Here is a 19,338-nt window from a genome sequence, read left to right as displayed (position 1 = left end):
GGTAAGAGCATGGGGCAGCAGCAACTGCCTCAGGCGGCGGATCGCCCCTGGCCAGCCCCCCCAACAAGTTATAAAAAGCCATTGGTGATCAGGGTTCCCCCCTGCAATAAAAAAAATATTGATGGCCTGGGGGCCCCCCGCAAGTTATAAAAAGCCATTGATGATCAAGGGCCCCCCAAGTAAAAAAAATTGGATGGCCTGCCTCCCCCCCACACACACACAAGTGGTAGCCCCTATGTTGACTGGCAGACTACAGGAGGCTCTGTGGCAATACACCTAATTTGCTTCTATTTTTGCCTGGAATTAAAAAACAATCATCTGCTTTGAAGCCACTGAAAGCAACATCCAAGGGGTTAGTGAGTAACATTTTGCCCATTGGCCACTGGCTGGGGATCACTGCCATAACAGGACGTTGAAAAGTTGCAATGAATGAATGAACCAGTGCTACTCCGCATGGCCAGTAGGTGGCAGCAGGAAACCTATAAAGAGACAAGCGCAGCCATTTATACAAGACAAGGAGTCTGGGCTGTCAGTCCCGGGCCGGCTGCAATAAAACACCGAGCAGAGCCTGGATCCAGCAGCCCGATAATTACTTCTCTCGCCTGTGGGACAGGAGAAAGGAGCAGCCGGGCCGGGGAAGGGTAAAGGTGTCTCTGCTTGTCCAGCTGAACCGGACGATTATGAGCCCCATGCGAGTGTGACAGCTGGGGGAGAACCGGACGACTGCCAGTTACAGGGGATCTTGGCATTTAGAAAAACTGCCGCCTGCTTATAAGCAAGGGGACGGGCTGCAGCCACATTGAGAGCAGGACACTGGGGCAGGAACTGGTGCGAAGGGGGCGACAGACTGTCCTGAGAGGGGCGAGGAGCGAGTGTTTAGCATCACCGGGCACTTCTCTGCTGGGGGGTCGGATGTGTCGTTTCCTCCCGAGTGTTGTGTCTGTGCAGCCTCCTAATCCTTCCACATTCAGCCTCGCATTGTCTCCATTGTCACCGTCTCACGTGCCTTTAATATGAGGCTCATTACTCTCTAGGGCTGAAGTTAAATACATGGGATCCCCTGGCAGTGACCTGTGAAACTTGTGATCCCGGGAATCACTGATGATATAGGAAGTTTGCAGCACTGGGAGTCTCTGTATTCTTCTCATTCAGCACCAGGGAGAGAGGCTGCTGCCCGGCCATTGGGATTGGCCGCCTCCCTCCTACCTGCCCCACTCGGGATGAAGACAAGAAGCAGGAGGGGTGTCGGTGACAGTCGCTATTATTATTATTGCTGCTGAAGCCTGGGCTGTGGCATTAGCTCTCCCTGTGGGATAGAAGCTCCCGGGCCAGTGGGATAGTGGCCGCTCAGCACAACGAGACGGAACACGTAGAAGGACAACAAAAACATCTGACACTTCTCTCTCTCCCTCCCCCACACACCCTCACCCACCCAGCCAGCCATTGGGCACCAGCAAATATCGCTATCCGAGGGGGGGCGCCGGTATCGACTCCATTATCCCCCCTGCAGCCTTGTCGCTGCTCCGGGACATCTCACCTGCCAGACGCGGGGGGACACAGTGTAAGAGAAGAGCCGGCCGAACAGGTGACGAGTGCGCGGGGGAAGGAGCCGAGACGGGCGCTTGGGGGGTCGGGATCATGGAGAGCGATCGGGACATGTACCGTCAGTTCCAGGACTGGTGCCTCAGGACTTATGGGGATTCCGGTAAGACCAAGACAGTGACCCGTAAGAAATACGAGCGGATCGTGCAGTTGCTCAATGGCTCCGAGTCCAGCTCCACGGATAACGCTAAATTCAAATTCTGGGTGAAATCGAAGGGCTTCCAACTGGGGGACGCGGACGAGCTGAATGTCGGGGACCAGCAAGTGCTCTTCGTGCCTGTCAAGACTACGGTCAGTGTCTTTTATTTGTCTCTGTGCAACGGGCAGGGGAGAGACACGGGGGACCTAGCGGTGCCCATAGTGTGTCCCTATTCCCAAGCATATTCCCAACCCTATTCCCAACCCTATTCCCAACCCTATTCCCAAACCTATTCTCAGCTCTATTCCCAACCTTATTCCCAACCCTATTCCCAGCCCTTTTCCCAGCCCTATTCCAAGCTCTATTCCCAGCCTTATTCCCAACCCCGGCACTGACTGGCACAGGAGTCCTGCCCAAGCTTTGTGCCACACACACTGCACCTCTCTTTGTTTTATCACTGTGCCCTGTGCCACTGCTGCCCATTGTGCTACACACTGACATCAATGCTACATGGGATGCTGCTGATTTTAGCACCATCATCTGCTACATCCAATTGGTACAGGTAACAGCCAAAGGATAGAGCTGCAGGTCATATATGTGTATGTGCTTGTCTTGCTATTTGGGGAGGCTCCACCATTCCTCTCTGCTTGTCCTGATCCTTATAGCCCAGTCCCTGTTCCTTGGTAACAGACTGTATCCCATGTATTTTCTGGTTTTGGGTGTATATCTCCAGGATAGGAGCAGGCACAGGCGGGGGTGGTGGGACTGATGCAGACCAGGGATGTGTGTGTACGTGTGTGTGTAAGGGGGGTGGGTAGGGGGATGTGCGTGTGCTGTGGGGAGGTGACCCATTAGTGATGGGACTGTGAGCAACACTGCTGTTACTTAGTAGCGGGCACCTGCCTACTCTGCTGCTACTCAACCTACCTGACAATCTCCTGTGGGAGACTACTGGGGGCTGCTGCAAGAACATTTTATCAGCTATCACTGCTTTGTCTACAATGTGCCACCTAAACAGCAGCTATTCGCCTTCACTTTCTAAAGGGAGCCTCATTTCTACAAGTCCCATTACTCACTCCCTATAGGTGTCTCCTAAATGTGGCACACTATAATACGGCAGCAATCAATATACAAAATACATTTACTGTTTGCTGTTGCAGAGAAGAGACGTGAAGCTCTTGTGCACTACATTTCCCAGTATCCCCCAGCTACCATCCTTGAGCTTTGAATATTTTAATAGTTGACTGTGTGCCAGCTGGACAGCTACATGTTTTATATGTAAGACTCTAAAGACCGTAAGGCCCTGTTGCATGTCCTTGCCTTTTGCTGTGAATGCGCCATTGCTAGTGTCAGCACCCTAGCATAGGGACACGCACCTTATCCCAAGGAACTCCCCGTCCCTTGTAAGTAGTTTGCAGATATATCTTCCCTAAGGAATAACCAAATCAAGTCTCTTTCATAATTTTCCATCTTTTGGATGGCTTTTAGAACTTGGCAAAATCATACAGAATATTTAACATTTTCAGAAGCTGCTTCCAATAGAACTAGAGAGACTAGAGAATAAATATAAAGGTTCATGATATTCAGTTGCTCTTTAGTGCCCTATTCCTTGTATGCAAAACATCATAATAATCCTGTATATTTGCACCCAGGACAGCCACCTTTGTTTTACTTGAAATCATTCCTGCCAGTTACTGGACAATACATTATTTAGTCGTTTCCTTTCCTGAATTGATGTAGGGCGGTGACTGCAAGTGACTGATCACTTGATTTTGCAGTTCATCGGATGATCTGTCATCACCTGTGTTAGTGGTGCTCCCCTTTGCTGGAGCCTAGCACGTTGATATCAACCAACTGGAAGCTGAGCCTTCTCAGAGCATGACATGGCAGCTTACCATTGGATGACCATAGTATCTAACAGTACGTTTGCTTTCATTTTGGCAGCATTTACAAAAGCTTAAAATCTTCAGTCTGGGGATTTACCAGATGGCACAAGCCAATGAAATATCCAGTAGCAGATATGAATGGGAAGATGTTTTTTAGAATTGAATCTTTTAGAACTCTTGGGGCTGTGTTGTCATATTCTGTAGTTCAGCTCTTTTTTCTCATTCACTTTTTAAAGGTATAGTTCGACTTTAAGACAGTAGAATTTAAAGACAGTTTGGCATTTTTTATTTTCTTTGGTTTTTGACTTATTTACATTTTCTACTGCAGTGGAAACTTGGAATTTTAATGCTTATCTGGCATAACTGCTCTAGTAATCAGGTAGTAGTTTTGAAATCAGAATTGAAGTTTAATATTAGAGGGACTGAAAAGAATAATAACAATCGTCACACACAAGGCCGGATTTACATAGTGGGCACCCCTAGGACAACTGCCGTTCGTCTCCCCCGCCCCCTCACTTTTTTTCACACAAATTTTCATTGGGATCAAAGCAGTGGGATTGGCGCATAGGAACTATTGTATCTTCTGCACACCCTCAGTATTTTTGAACCAATGTGGGTGTGGTTGGGCAGCATGCCACCACCTAAAATCCTGCCACCCTAGGCCCGGGCCTTGGTGGCCTTTCCTCAAATCCGGGCCTGGTCACACATAACAAACTGTCACACTCACTATAGTGGTCATGTACTTACTGACATATCCATGGGACAAACACAGATCTCTGTGCTCTTTTTAGAAGTGCTTGGGTCTCTCTGGCCAGTTCATTCACCCCCAGTACCTATTAGACCCCCCTATTCACCCCCACCCCCTATTGGACAAGCCTAGAGTCATTGCCTGAGCTTTGCATTTGCTGCTTGTTGCTAAAAGCAGGGGTTGCTTGGTGATAGAGTGTAGGGTTTGTGTATGGACAGATGGGTTGGTAAAAGCTAGATTATATGGGCCCCGTGTTGCTGGATAGCAGGGATTTTTTTCCTCTAAACTGTAATAATGATATCAATGGAATCATGAAATGTATTGTTTTACATTCTAAACCAAATCGACAAGAAAGAAATCCAGCAAAGTGTGAGCCTGATAACTGCGTGTTTGTTTAACCCAGAAGCATATATATTTGTGATTACTTGCCAAATCTGTAAAGAGCTTTATAACCCATAACTACCCAAAATCACTCAGGCTCTAACAGTATCAAAGAAGATTATGTCGATTTTAAGATTTAACACATGGGAGTCTCGCAGCAGAGTAGACACCCAAGCAGCTACAGTTGCGAGTGTGACAACCAGTTACATGGGGATACACGTCTGGTGACTGGGACAGCAAGTAGCAAGGGCTGAGTCTCTACACCCCTCCTTGTAACTATCATGTGCTTTTCAGAGCACATTACACCTTGATATTGAATCCAAGGATACAAAGTGCAACATTTCTAAATATCTACATACACATTCTCCCATTTAGTGGAATTTATATTCTTCCTGTTTATCATTAGTCGCCCTCCTGTGTGCGTAATGGTACAGTGGAGCACAGTACACAGTAAATGGCATAGTTTAGTATTCTTCCCTGGCTTAGATGAACAATTCTATTTGAACTAAGCATCTTTGAGATATGGGGATACCCTTGCTTTTCTTTACATGGTAGGTCTCCCTAGTGTTTGGGGATCTAATTAGAATGGAACACCATCTGTTGGGCATCACAGTTTTAAATCATGTAGTAGGCACAAGGTTTTTATTTTAAGATCTACATATTCTTTTCTTCGTTTTTGATTAATTTGGCTCTACTGTGTGTGTGTGTATGTGCTTCTGATAGGGACCTATCTGTCTAATTTTGTAAACTGCACAGGGGCAGGGACAAATATGAATGACTGAAACAATGTTTATGTAGCACTGTTTATTTTGGCACTTTGCAAAATAAATGCTAACGGTAACCCCTTGGCACTTGGTGCATTTTGTCCTCTGTTGGTATCAGATAGACCCCTCTCCACCTGTTATCACACTGAAAAGTACCGAATGAGGCCTTAGCAGTGGCATAACTACTAGGAGTATGCCCAGGCCTACACCCTCTCGGGGCCTACTGGAGTCATGAAAAAGGTATAACACGGGTGAAAGGGCCTGGGATTTATTGGGCAAGGAGTGCAAGAGGTGCAATTCCAGGGGCGCATCATGCGCCCAGGCCCAGCCAGCGGTATTCACACCATTGGGCCCTAGCTGCTATTTATAATCTCTGTTTCCGCCATATTCCTACATTGTATTTGTATTCCCAAATCTTGTTTAGGGCTCTTACTGACGAGCGGTTGTAGTTGCGTTCCCCTGCGTTCCGTTTTTCTGCGTTCAGCCACAGGGGAGCGCAGGATTAGACGCATTATGTTTTTTCCAATGGGGCTCTACTCAGGCGCGTGTAGGCGCCGAACACAGGAAAAATGCAGCATGTTGCGTCTCAACCTGCATTCGGTGCCTACACGCGCCTGTGTGAGTACAGCCCCATTGGAAAAAATGTAATGCGTCTATTCCTGCGCTCCCCTGTGGCTGAACACAGAAAAACGGAACGCAGGGGAGCGCAGCTACAGCCGCTCGCCAGTAAGAGCCCTTAGAGTGCAGCAGTCACAGGAAAGCAGGAGTTGTTTTGATTGCCACATGCAAAAACAGATTCAGGACAGCAATAAAACATACTGTATGTTTGGCTACTTTTTAATCAGCACTGCATATTGGTGACTTCTTTAAACGACTACTAATCCCCCCAACTGCTTCTAAAAAAGATAAACTTTTACTGTATTATAGAATGGCCAGTTCTAAGCAACTTATCAACTGGTCTTCACTATTTCTTTTTTTCACTATTTCTGTTTCTTTGATGCTACAAATCTAATATTATTGCTAAGTTGTATTACTTCTCTTTCTATTTAGGACCTTTCCTATTCCTATTCTATTCTCTCATTCAAATCAATGTATAATTGCTAGGGTAATTTAGACCCAATATTATGGGGCCGATTCACTAACTTCGAGTGAAGGATTCGAATTTCGAAGTGTTTTTTGGGCTACTTCGACCATCGAATGGGCTACTACGACCTTCGACTACGACTACGACTTCGAATCGAACTATTCGAACTAAAAATCGTTCGACCATTCAACCATTCAATAGTCGAAGTACTGTCTCTTTAAGAAAAAACCTCGACCCCCTAGTTTGCCATCTAAAAGCTACCGAACTCAATGTTAGCCTATGGGGAAGGTCCCCATAGGCTTGGCTAACTTTTTTTGATCGAAGGATATTCCTTCGATCGTTGGAATAAAATCCTTCGAAACGTTCGATTCGAAGGATTTTAACGTTCGATCGCACTATTTGCGCTAATTCCCAGTCGAATATCGAGGGTTAATTAACTTTCGATATTCGACCCTTTGTGACTCGGCCCCTATGTATATTGGTCCATTTGTACAATTGGTACAGGGGCAATGCTCTGCACCTGCGATGCTCTCCCCCCCCCCCGCTTCTGCAGTTGTGCTCTCTGCATTAGAAGAGCCAAATTTCCTGTTTAATTCTGATTTAATTACCAGAAATTTAGCTTTTTGCTGTCCCTGGTAACTTGGGGGCTGCTGCCACCTGAGGTGAGTTTCTCAACTAGCAGCGCCCCTATACTTGTACTTTTTAAATACTGAACCAAAGAATAGAAGCTTTGTTCACACAAAATACAATATTTTTCTTTCAATAAATATTAAAAATATTTAATTTGTTTTAGTTTCCTGCACAAAATACAACTTTTTAATGAAACAAATAATTACCTTGGAGATTGTATAAAAGGGGGGTTATTAAAATAACACTGACCCTAAACTCCACAATAAGAGGAATATTTTAGACCCCTTTGAGATAGGGTTTTTATATACAGCATTGTCTGCACACTGTGTTTTTTTTTTTTTCATCCCATAGATTCACCAATGACTGTAAGTAGTGGGAAGGTATTTAGTTGAAAGTTGAGTTTTTTAGCTCCTCCAAATCTTCAGTAAGACACTTGTATACTGTCCTGCTAAAAGTACGACTCAATGCATATGGCACAGTTTCCCCAGCCCGTGTGGGGGTGTGATTTGTTTGCCGCTACACATATTACCATTAACTTTTCCAAATAAAAATATTTTATGGTTTCATCCCACCATTCACCATGGCAAAATTAAAATTTTTAGTGGTATCTTTAATCATTAATATGGGTGCTAATACCTGAGTTGGTCACTTGGCCCACAGGAGAGATTGACTTGCCGTGCAGTTGCTGGTGTGTGTAAAACGCAATGCATTACTGTGAGGGAACTGACAGACTGCGATTACAGTGCAAGGCTGAACCGTACTGTGATATACCAGTGTTAAGGTTGTAATAAAAATCACAGCTTTAATAATGTGTTTGGTTCTTTCATAGAAGTATAGGGGGTTTCTATAGACACCCACATGGTAATTCTTTCACTAATCTGGCACAGGTACCTGTTTTATGAATGAGCATCAGAAGGGTCTTTGTTTAAGAAAATCTGTATGAAAAGCTGAAATTCCTGGCCTGTGCATTCACAAATTTGGTCTATAGAAATTAATTATAAAGGAATTAATTTCCCAAATTTGGTTAATGGATCAGATCTGGCAAATCATCAGATTTATTGCAGAAGGGTGGTCTCTGCAGGCTTTGTATCAGAAGAAAGAACTGATTACTCTGATCAGGTACACAGAGATTGCAGCCTGTTCCTCTTATTGTAATTAAAATGGTCAGCAGGGCGCACACTTATTACAGGGCCAGGATTCTGATCTGGAAATGAACAGAGCCAAAGTTTCTATACAGAGGCCATGTGTTGGAATGTGCTCTATATATAGTTTTAGAGAAGGCTTTGGGGAGTCAGAGCTGGTTCTGTGGAAAGTCAGAGAGACCCTTTAATATATTATATTCTATAACATTTATAGGATTTTTTTAGTATTAACATATACAAGTTGCACCCAAACTACTGTTTAGCTTCACTTAGAGGTCCATTGAGTTTTCATTTATTCTAAAATGACCTCCAGGTTGTAATTACTGGCTTTGTGTTTATTTTACTGTTAGCTATCTAATTAGCCACTGACCCCAGACCAATACACCAGCTTATAGGCCTGGGTATGGAGCAATATTGCAGTTTGCCCAGCTGATATCCAACTGGGAATCAGTCGCATTGCCATTGGGCCAGGACGTCATTGGAAAGCTGATCTTCTCACAACAGATCTTCATATGATTTTGGTCCAAGGTAAAAAACAGATCTTGCAGAATATAGTGTATGGTTAGAATAAATTGTGCAAAACAAAAGCCTCTATACAGGAGATTCCCTTCAGCCTGGTGTGACTTTGCTCCCAAGCACAGCAAAAGGACAGCACAATTACATACCTCCCAACATTTTGGAAATCAAAAGAGGGACAAAAAGTTGTGCCGCGTGCAGGGCGGCAACATTTTGGCCACGCCCATTTTGTGGCCACGCCCCCTAATTACCATGTTCATTTTACAAATTGTATGGTATGTTACACACACACACACACTAAAACACAGTAACACACACTGAACATAGTATTATGCATGACTTGCACACTCAAACAAGTTGCACAAAGTTTGTTTTCTGTTTTTTTAAAAAAAAACATATCTTCACAAAGTATACAGGCTGACACGTTTATTTGATTCAGGGTCTAGGTGATTTAGAAGGTACATGTTGTTACACAGTTTATATACTGTATGTAGCAATATAGAGATTTGTATATGCGTTAGCATCTTACCATGGAAGCCTGCAAGGGTCACAAAAAACCCATGCCGAGCCAATGACAGCGTGTGGTACGTCATCCGCGGTCTACAGCCGATGTCTCCAAGAAAAAGCACGCAAATCCGCTTGTTACCTTTCAGATTATCAGTCCAATCAAGCAATAGCGTGGGCAGCACCGCATAAAACCGCAGTGCCACAGGACAAAACTACAGCAAGCAATATGAGCTTCCTAACACACACCATTTTTGTTGCTTTGTAAATGTGTAGTGTTGTCCGCTTACCAGGAAGTAAGGATGGGTTAAAGACGTTGTTGCTTTGCGTTTGCCTTAGCTCTTCAGTGAAACCTTCACAAATATCCAATGAGCGTCTGACACATTTTAAAAGCAGTTGCTATGGTAACAGCGTCCTGAAAGCATACCTCCCAACATCCGACCAGATCCAAGATCCGAACAGCGGGACATCTTCATCTGCTATCCGGCAGGACAGGCAGGTAAAATCGGGACTGTCCCGCCTAATCCGGGACACTTGGGAGGTATGCAATTAATAGAGCAGCCAAAAAAAAGATGTGTCAGAGTCTGACATGGGTCGGGGGCAAGAGGATATAATTTTTAAGAAATATACCAGGAGAAATATTTGCAAACTGATACCGGCATTTTCCTCCAGAAAAACATGAATGAGTCAGTTAATTGCGCCCCTGAGTCTTCTTGTGGAGGAAATAAAAAAAAATATTGGATCCAATAGTTGCTTTTAGATGTAAAATAATTTGAATGTATGATTCATTGTGATGGGAAAAACAGATAATTGTGAGTCATAGAGTTGCTGTGTTTGTTGCATGCAACCAGCAGCATTTGGGTCAGTCCTTTGCAATAAGGCTGCTGCATATTATACAGTATATAACTGTCCTATGCAGCAGCTGTTCTGTCTCATTCAGATCTCCATGTATCCAACCATGCCCTCTCCTGTTTATAAAGCACCCAGCTATGTGCTGCTGACTTGAATATGCTAATGGTGTGGAGGGTTCTAGAGACAAACTAAGGAGCTTGGGGTCAGATTCACTAAAGGACGAAGTGGCTAACACTAGTGACAATTCGCCAGCGTTGCTTCCTGCAGGGACATTGCCAATTCATTAACAGGCGCAGGAACAGGGTGCAACTTCGCATATTAGTAAATTAGCGTAGTGGTAGAGAATTTGCGCCTGGTGAAGTGGTGCAATGTGTGTGAAGTGGTCGCTGACGACAATTCGTCCTTTAGTGAATCTGCCCCTTGGAGTTCTCCTCACCCCCCACCATCCTTCCCAGCTGTCATTTAATTGCTAATATGGGGCAGGCAGTGAAAATTAAACTAGCAGGAGGGACAACTGACTAAGATACAGATGCCAATTTGTGCCCCTTTGTGGTTGTGGTGTCTTTTTTATGGTACTTACACCACTGCTGGTAAAGTATGTGTATAAACAGAATAGAAGGGACAGAATAGCACTGCATTTTTACACTGCTAGTATCATACATTTGCAACAGGAGCATCCCCTGCTGATTCCTCCTGCCACTCCACTGCAAACTTCTGCCACAATGAAAAGCAAGAGAAATTGCACCCTGAGCAATATGTTATTAGTTCCACTTTCAGGCATATCCAACACTTATCCTTTATTTGTTCCTTTCCCTTTTCATCCTATTCCTATTAACAGGGATGACCATCCCCTGACTTGTATACATATATAAGGAGGGAAGAATGCAGATTCTTGTCACCTGGAGGGTGCAGTATTGCTATCGCATGTGTAAGGAGAGTGGGGTTCACAGGTTACAGTGTTCAAGGTTGAGGCCTGTCAGCCATCGGCGTGAAGGGTGGTTGCTTAGCAACCAAGGAAGCCCAGCAGTAGCTGTTCTATTGTCTTTACTGAAACTCTCAATGGAGTGCAAGCTACAGTAAGGAGCAGAAATGGGAGCTGGGATCTGCAACCTCCTGATTTCCCTGCATCCTTCATCACTTAGTAACAGAAGCCACAAAGCAGCCATATTGCAGTGCAAAATAATGTCAGCCCATACAACCATTTATCCCACTGTAAAGACCATGATGTTGATCAAACAGTTCTGCAGAGTCCAGTATTTATCAAAGCTGGCATTAATTGTTATTCCTTTACTCTACTATTAAAAAAAAAAAAGGGCACGGTCAAAGCAAAAGATAAGGGAGACAAGTTCAGCTGGTGCCTCGGGTCATCCCAATGACACAACATTACAAACAAGTACATTGCACATTTATTCTTTGTGTGGTTTCTGGGTTTGCTGATCATCTTTGCTTTTAACTGGAGAGATTTTCCTGATGGTTCTGCAATCCACTGATTCTGGTAATTAGACATCATTACTGCTGTGTTCAAGGGAAAGAGAGAGGGGGAAGAGGACAGGCTGGGGCTAATTAACTACTTGATTCTAATGAAAGAAAGAGAGACTGATAGCGACTGGGGGAGAGCACCGGAACAAGGGAGGATGCACAACACAAACCTCATTGAAGAGATAGATATCTTGCAAGCTGAAAGGCACAGTTCTTTCCTATTGAACGTAGAACTTGCACCAGCCAGCAATGCCTGTCCATTTGGGGATCCACTATTTGACCACCTGGAAAATTAAACAAACACATTTCTGCTCTCCAAATGCCTAGAAAGAGAAGGACAGTATATAGCCAAAGCTCAAGGAAATACAGAATCCAGTACAGAGCAATTAATTAACTTCCCTCCCAGTGTGAGGCTTCTTGTGTGTGTATAGAATAATGTCTCTGTCCATTAACTGGAGCTTTCCAGTATCAGCGATGGAAAATTGCTTTTAATAGTAACATTGCTACTATTTTAACAGTGATACACGGTAACGTCCCAGCTGTGGCACTCTAGTTTCCTTAACTGGCACTTGCACAATCTGCAAACAGCCACTGACAAGAGGGCATGGCAAGTTAGTAAATATATCATTAATATAAAACAAACTCTAACCCAATCCTGTCCTTTTTCGTGGTTTGGAAGTTGGGTGCTTGGAGTTAAAATAAAACAGTTTATTGTAATTTAATGTGCTAAAGGGAGGAAAAATAAATGCCATTTACCATGTGACTATACTATACAGTTATACATTTTTATACATGCTATACATTTTTTGGGGGGTTTTGCAAACGTTTTATTGGATGTTTCACAATAAACAGCAAGAAGATAATAACATGACAGCTACTTTCCTGCAGACTTAAAATCAAATAACAAGTAACACACAAGTGTGCTAGTTCAAAAATAACTTGAATATGAAATAAAAATTTTAGAATACACAACGTTTCTACTCATTTATCAAACAGAGTAGTAACTATTTGAATATATGAAAAATAATAAAATACAAAAATAAACCTCTTGAATGTTAGTGCTTAAAGGGAAATTAAGCAATCTGGCAATCTATTTTCATTTTGTTCAAAAGCTTCTTTCTCTCTGACATCCCCTGATGATTTCAGGGATATCTGCTGGGCTATTTGCACAGGAGTTAATTCCCTATGCAGGAGGCTTCTCCAATCAGATCATTCATGCAAAGGCTCCAGCTGATCTGCTTGCTTTGTTGGGGTGTGCAGGGAAGGGGTAGCATTCCTCTGACTCTTTATAAGTGCTGTTAATCATCTTCATCATCATTTACAGCAGGTTATGTAGGCTAATCAGGTTGCCAGGAAATCTCTTGGTGGACACCAGTGACCTTGCTCACTAGCGATGTGCAGTTCGGGATTTCCCCAACCCGCACCCGACCCTAACCCATGCTACCTTGGCCTGCGCCCGCCCACATCCGACTTCCGGGTTGCTTTTATAGACCTGCGCCGACCCGCTCCGCCGATGATGTCCCAAAAGGGACTGGGCAAGCAGGTGCAGCGTCTATAGAAGACGAACCCGGAAGTTGTAACCCGGCATTTGATGGTGGTGGGCGGGGAGAGCAGGAGAAGGCCTCAACCCGCACCCACCCGCGAAGAAGAGTGGTATCGGGTCGGCCCACACGGCTCACCCAACCATTTGACTTTATATGCCTATGCCATGTCCATTATTGATTTGAGAACAAAGAGGAGAAATAGAGGGAAGGATTTGTGACAATATGAGACAAGACTCATACTCTCTATGAGACTAGGAGAATAAAGAAAGTGAGTGAATGAAAGTGGAAGATAAGGTTGGAGAATGGGCATTGGGTCTAACAGTTTTTCTGGTCAACTTCTGGCCCCCAGTCTGACAACGAACACTTATTTTATAACAAACAGGGGTCTCACAGATGAATCAACAAAGGTTACAGAATGAAATAATAGTATTAGAGGTCAGCTCTTTATGATCACCATTAGCCTCCTGGGATCAGAAATTGGCTCAAGTCGATGACCCAACAATGACCTGATAAAGATAAATGTCCCATAAACATACAATGGGAAAGAAATGTATCCGAGAGTGTCTTGTCAAAGTCAAATAGCCAGCATGAATTGTATGTGCATGTGTGAGTATGGGGGCTTCTGGAACTCACAGAGATCTGTAATTGGCAGTGGGAAAAAGTGGATTTGTTGGCATTGGCAGCAGCTTATACACTTTTTTTACACAAAAGTGTTCACTATAATTCCCCCCCTGATGAATACAACACTACCTGCATTTGTTAAGGGGGGGGGGTCATATACCCCAGACTGAAGCACAAGAGCTCTAAGGGGAGGAAAAGCAAAAAAAGGTGATGTAGTAAATTCAGTGCCCCTTTGCTGCCTGCAATTGGCCGGTGTGTGGGGTCCCTAGGTGGCTCTTATATACAGCACTGCTCAGTGCAGGCTATGTTTATTCATTGTGGGAAGTCATGTGTCTTTGCTTCATTTTGGAGAGCAGAGACCAGCAGCAATTATACTGTGTGTCAGGCAGGGTGCAAAGTGCAAAAAACTTACAGATTGTGCCTATATCTTGCAATTTGCTCCCTGCCCTGCAAATAATAAACTACCCCACTAGCACCTCTCTATAATACATATAGACCAAATAATGTTTTTGTGAATTTTTATGTACTGTAAGAGAATAAAATGAAATCACAAATGTTACTAATAAAAACTGTATTTTATTTAAAAGTATCACTCATGCAATTTGAAAGGTTATGTCACCCATATTAATGTTAGAAAGGATATTAGAAATCTTATATGAGGTGGTCCCTAATGTCCTTTTAATTTGTAGCAGCCAATTAATGATCCCTTATTCAGCCAGTAGTTGTGGTACCAGGACTATTTGATTATAATATTCTGCTGGTCAAAGTCCTATACATAACATATCCCTGCTCCATATTCACAGTGCTAACAGTTATCTTATATAAACACTAGGGGCAGTCACAACATAATGATAAAGATTCTAGGAAATACAAGTACTTTTTTTGAAATGTTATGAGTATATTTTATAACAAACATAATTCCAAGGTAGCAGAAACAGATTTAAATTGCAATAATTTATTATTAGTCCATATTACTATTTTTTTCTGATATTATTCCTCTGCTTGGCTACATTTAGTATACTTAGAATTTGAATACAGTACATTAACGGGCACAAACAGTGCACTTAAAATAAAGGGGCACATTTACTAAGCTCAAGTGAAGGATTCGAAGTAAAAAAACGTCGAATTTCAAAGGTTATTTTTGGGTACTTCGACCATCGAATAGGCTACTACGACCTTCGACTAATACTACGACTTCAATTCGAACGATTCGAACTAAAAATCGTTCGATTTTTCGACCATTCGATAGTCTAAGTACTGTCTCGTTAAAAAAAAACCTTAGACTACATACTTCGCCACTTTAAACCTACCGAGCTACAATGTTAGCCTATGGGGACCTACCCCATCAGTTTTCTAAGGTTTTTTTGATCGAAGGAAAATCTTTTGAATCGTTCGATTCTAAGGATTTTATCGTTTAGTCGAACGATTTTTCCTTTGATTGTTCGATCATAGGATTTGCGGTAAATCCTTCGAATTCGATATTCAAATTCGTAGGATTTTACTTCGAGGGTTTATTAACCCTCGATATTCGACCCTTGGTAAATGTGCCCCCCACTGTAAGTCAGTTTGGACAAAACACTATGTGGGTGATATTATAACAGTGCAAACATGCTAGTGTTTTTGCACCTGTATTAATAAATGAGACCCAGCACCAGTTCTAATCATAATACCTGCAATGTACAAGCCAACCTCTGTGTAAATTGAGGAACAGTGGTCTTGGGCCAATTCTTTGCACTTGAAGAGAAAACTGGATGAAAATGAAAGAATTTAATGATTAATGGAGCATTTTCTGCTTTGGCCAGCACTGTAATCGGAGTATGCCAAGGTTCTGCCCTTGGACCACTTCTTCATTTGTTCATTAATGACCTTGATGTTGTCACTAAAACTATAATTTCAGTTCTTGCTGATCCTATGTATTTATAAAAAGTAATGCAGTATGAACAGGGTATTTTAGACTTGGAATTTAGAATATGTTGCCTAAAAGCAATGATTTACTAGACCAGTAGTTATTATTATATGTGTTTGCTGACATAGGGAAGTGTGTTTTCTGATACTTTCATGCTACAGGACTGTGTGTTTCTTGATATACTGTACACTAAATGGCCAATGCAATGGCATGCAAACACCCATTCTAATTATTAGAATTAGTAATTAAGGCCACACAGTTTATTGCATAATACAAAATACAGTGACATTGTTGACAATTCCTTGCTTCTTACTTAATTTCTGTTTCAGCAACATAATGCCCCTTTGTGCAAAACAAGGTCCACACAGAATTGCTTTGACCAATCTGTACAACGCCCTGACCTTAACTGAACTAAACTTACATTTGGAATAAATTAGAACAATAATGCAAGCCAGGCCTGATCCCCAACATCAGTGCCAAATCTCTTGTGTATGAACAGGGTCGCTGCCTTTCTCCATCTGGAAAGCCGTACAGTGATGTCACATAGTGCAGGGAGGAGTGGTGACATCACAGTGGTGGGGCTATGATGTGGCGATTGGCTGATAACTGCATCAATCTAGGGGAGTCCTGCCCAATTTTCCCAATTTGGAAAACCAGGCAGGCCCTTCTGAAAACCAGGCTGTCCTTATCAAAACCAGACAGGTGGCAACCCTATGTATAAATCCAACCAACAATGTTTTAACATAGTGTTAAAACATTTGGGAAGGCTGTTATATCAGCAAAGAGAACACCAAGCAAGAGAAGATAACATATTAGACAGCAAAGTTGACACATACTTTTAGTGACCAATAGAAGGGAAACCAGCACAGCAAAGCTATTACAAGCGGGATAACCCCTACATATTTGTCAGGATTTATCGTGCTAGTAATAGCCTTGCTGTGCCGGTTTCCATTCTATTGATCATGAATTGGAGGGTGCCAATCCCTCATGAGACACCAAGCATCTGGTGGAACACAAGTTTTAAAGGAGAAGGAAAGCTATGGAGGCATTTTATTGCCAATAGATTAGCTGCAATAGTGCAAGCTAAAATGCTATATTTATTCTGTATAATGTTTTACCATACCTAAAGCTCTAGAAACTCTCTGTTTGTTTAGGATAGGAGCTGCAGTATTAACATGGTGTGACATCACTTCCTGCCTGAGTCTCTCCCTGCTCTGGGCTCAGATTACAGTAGAGAAGGGAGGGGGCGAGGGAAGAGGAGCAAACTGAGCATGCTCTTGCCCAGGGCAATGAGGTTTAAGCTGAAGCAGGAAGTCTGATACAGAAGCCCATGTGTACACAATAGAAGGAAAGAAATGCAGTGTTTCTTTTGACAGGGGACTCAGAGCAGCACCACTTTGGGGGTTTACTGGTATATTTAGATGGACCTTTCTGATAAGGCTTACTTAGTTTTAACCTTTCCTTCTCCTTTAAAGGCCAGGGTGTGCTGGTGATTATTGTACCTGTACTTTTAGTCATATTATGTAGTTATTAAAGGGGAATAGTCCTCACTTGAAATACTGTTCAAAGGGATTAGATACAACAGGTACTCTAATATTCATCGGATCTTTAGCGGTGGTGTCTGAACACTAACTTTCACTGAACTGTACTGTGAAACATTTGTCAATACCGTACATGTATCATGAACAATTGTGCATATATATGTCTTATATTTTTCTTTCTTTCTTCTACCTTTCCTTTTCTTTTCAGGCCTTGATTGCTTGTATTGAAAATGATAAATAAAAACTTAAAAAGGGGGAATAGTCCTAAGAATAGATATATAACAAGATCACTAATCTAGTTTCCATATATTTACACTGCTGTAGTGTGAAATGGTAAAACTAGGATGAAAGAAAACTTGCGTGAATAGAAAGATCAAAAAGAAATTAAAAGAAATGAAAAAGAGATACAAAGCTAAAAAACATATGGAATGTTCAATAGCAACATTTTTCCCCCTTTAATGAAAGATGAGGCTTAGGATGTCTACTAACAATAAAAACAATGTAAAGGTAAAATTAAACTGGGGAAAAACACAAGAGGGCTCATTTACATCTGTAAGCACAGTGAGCAGTTTGTGCTTTTCCCCCGTAGTGAGTGTCAAAACCCACTTTCACATGCGCTCCTTGCACTTCCATATAGTTGCACACAGCATCACTCAGTCCTTCCTGCTTTCTGTTCAGAACCAAGTGCTGCTATGTCTTTGAACGCAGGTCAGGAGGTGGCAATAGCTCCAGGGTTCTGTTCTTGCCCTGTCAATAGGTACAGCACACTTTCACCTAAAGAATCAGGCGCATGGCAAACACTGCAAATGATACCATCCAGACTTTGAAACAAAAGCCCATTGCGCCCATTTTGGGAAAGTGGATGCAATTGTGGCAGGCACAATGCAATTTTCGTCAAGAGATTCGCAATGAAGGCAGAATTCTGGAAATACATGCTGCATTATGGGAAATAACCCGGGCAATTGTGCTCAGTATTGCTCACTGCGTTTAGGTAAGTGAATTATACTTGGGAAGAATGGCTAATAAAGCTGAATTTGTTCTGATTGAAAAATAAGCAGTTACAAGGGGAGAACTACAGTATATACAAATATAGTCAAGGCCAGTGCAAAGTAATCCCTGGGAATCTTTTACTCACGGGAAAATGCAGAGAATTAAAGGTCATCCATAAAGATTAGAGGAAAAAATATTTCACCTTCAGCATCAGAAAGAGTTCTTCATACTATTAGCAACAGGATTGCTGGAACTTGTTACTTTAAAGTGGACCTGTCACCCACACATAAAGCGCTGTATAATGAAAGTCCTTTGCAAATTAAACACAACGCCTAAATTCTTTTTTTCCAGTAAAAGATCCATTCCTGTTATAATTGTGTTTAAATATCTGAGCTATCAATCATAAATTACCTGCCTAAGGCATAGAGGTGGGACAGTCAGTTACTTTCTCTTTCCATTCTGCACTTCAGGCCCAGACTGGCAATCTGTGAGTTCTGGCAAATGCCAGATGGGCTGCTATAAGAAGCCATAGACAATCACTCTGGGCTGGTGGGGGACTGGTTGGGCCTCTGTATACTTGAAATGCCAGGGCCTACTTTGACTCCCAGTCCAGACCTGCTGCTCTTCCTAGATGTAACTGCTCTCCTCACATTCCCCCTCTCTACTCACACTCTATAATTGTGTAGGGCACTGCACATGGGCATTAGATCCCTCATTCTGGCACAGACACAAGATTTTGTGGTGATTCAAAACTTGCCTTAATAACAGTGTCCACAAAATGGAGCCTATCTGCTTACCGTGATTGTGTAATTTCAAGATTGAAGGAAACAAAATGTAAATAATCAATAGATTGCAAGTAAAGTTTATTTTACTCAACTAACATGATATAAAAGGTCTTAGAATTATTTCTCAGGGTGACAGGTCCACTTTAAGCAAAGGTCATTTTAGAGAGCTTGGTTCTCATTTATAATCATTTTAGATGCAGCACTGGGGAAACTGCTCCCAAATG

General features: G+C 42.6%; 1 protein-coding gene across 1 annotated transcript in view; it reads left to right on the top strand.

Moving 5' to 3' along the window:
• The first annotated feature begins 344 nt into the window (after positions 1-344).
• The window catches only part of nol4.S (nucleolar protein 4 S homeolog), a 171,435-nt gene continuing 152,441 nt past the window's right edge, over positions 345-19,338 (top strand). The window contains exon 1 of the mRNA XM_018223692.2: positions 345-1,893. Within this exon, the coding sequence (XP_018079181.1) occupies positions 1,639-1,893 (255 nt within the window). The 5' untranslated portion in view covers positions 345-1,638. The remainder of the gene's footprint in view (positions 1,894-19,338) is intronic.

The sequence above is a fragment of the Xenopus laevis genome, chromosome 6S (assembly GCF_017654675.1).
Source record: "Xenopus laevis strain J_2021 chromosome 6S, Xenopus_laevis_v10.1, whole genome shotgun sequence".
Taxonomy (NCBI): domain Eukaryota; kingdom Metazoa; phylum Chordata; class Amphibia; order Anura; family Pipidae; genus Xenopus; species Xenopus laevis.
Note: the sequence above shows the minus strand (reverse complement) of the source record. Positions and strands in the feature narration are given on the sequence as shown.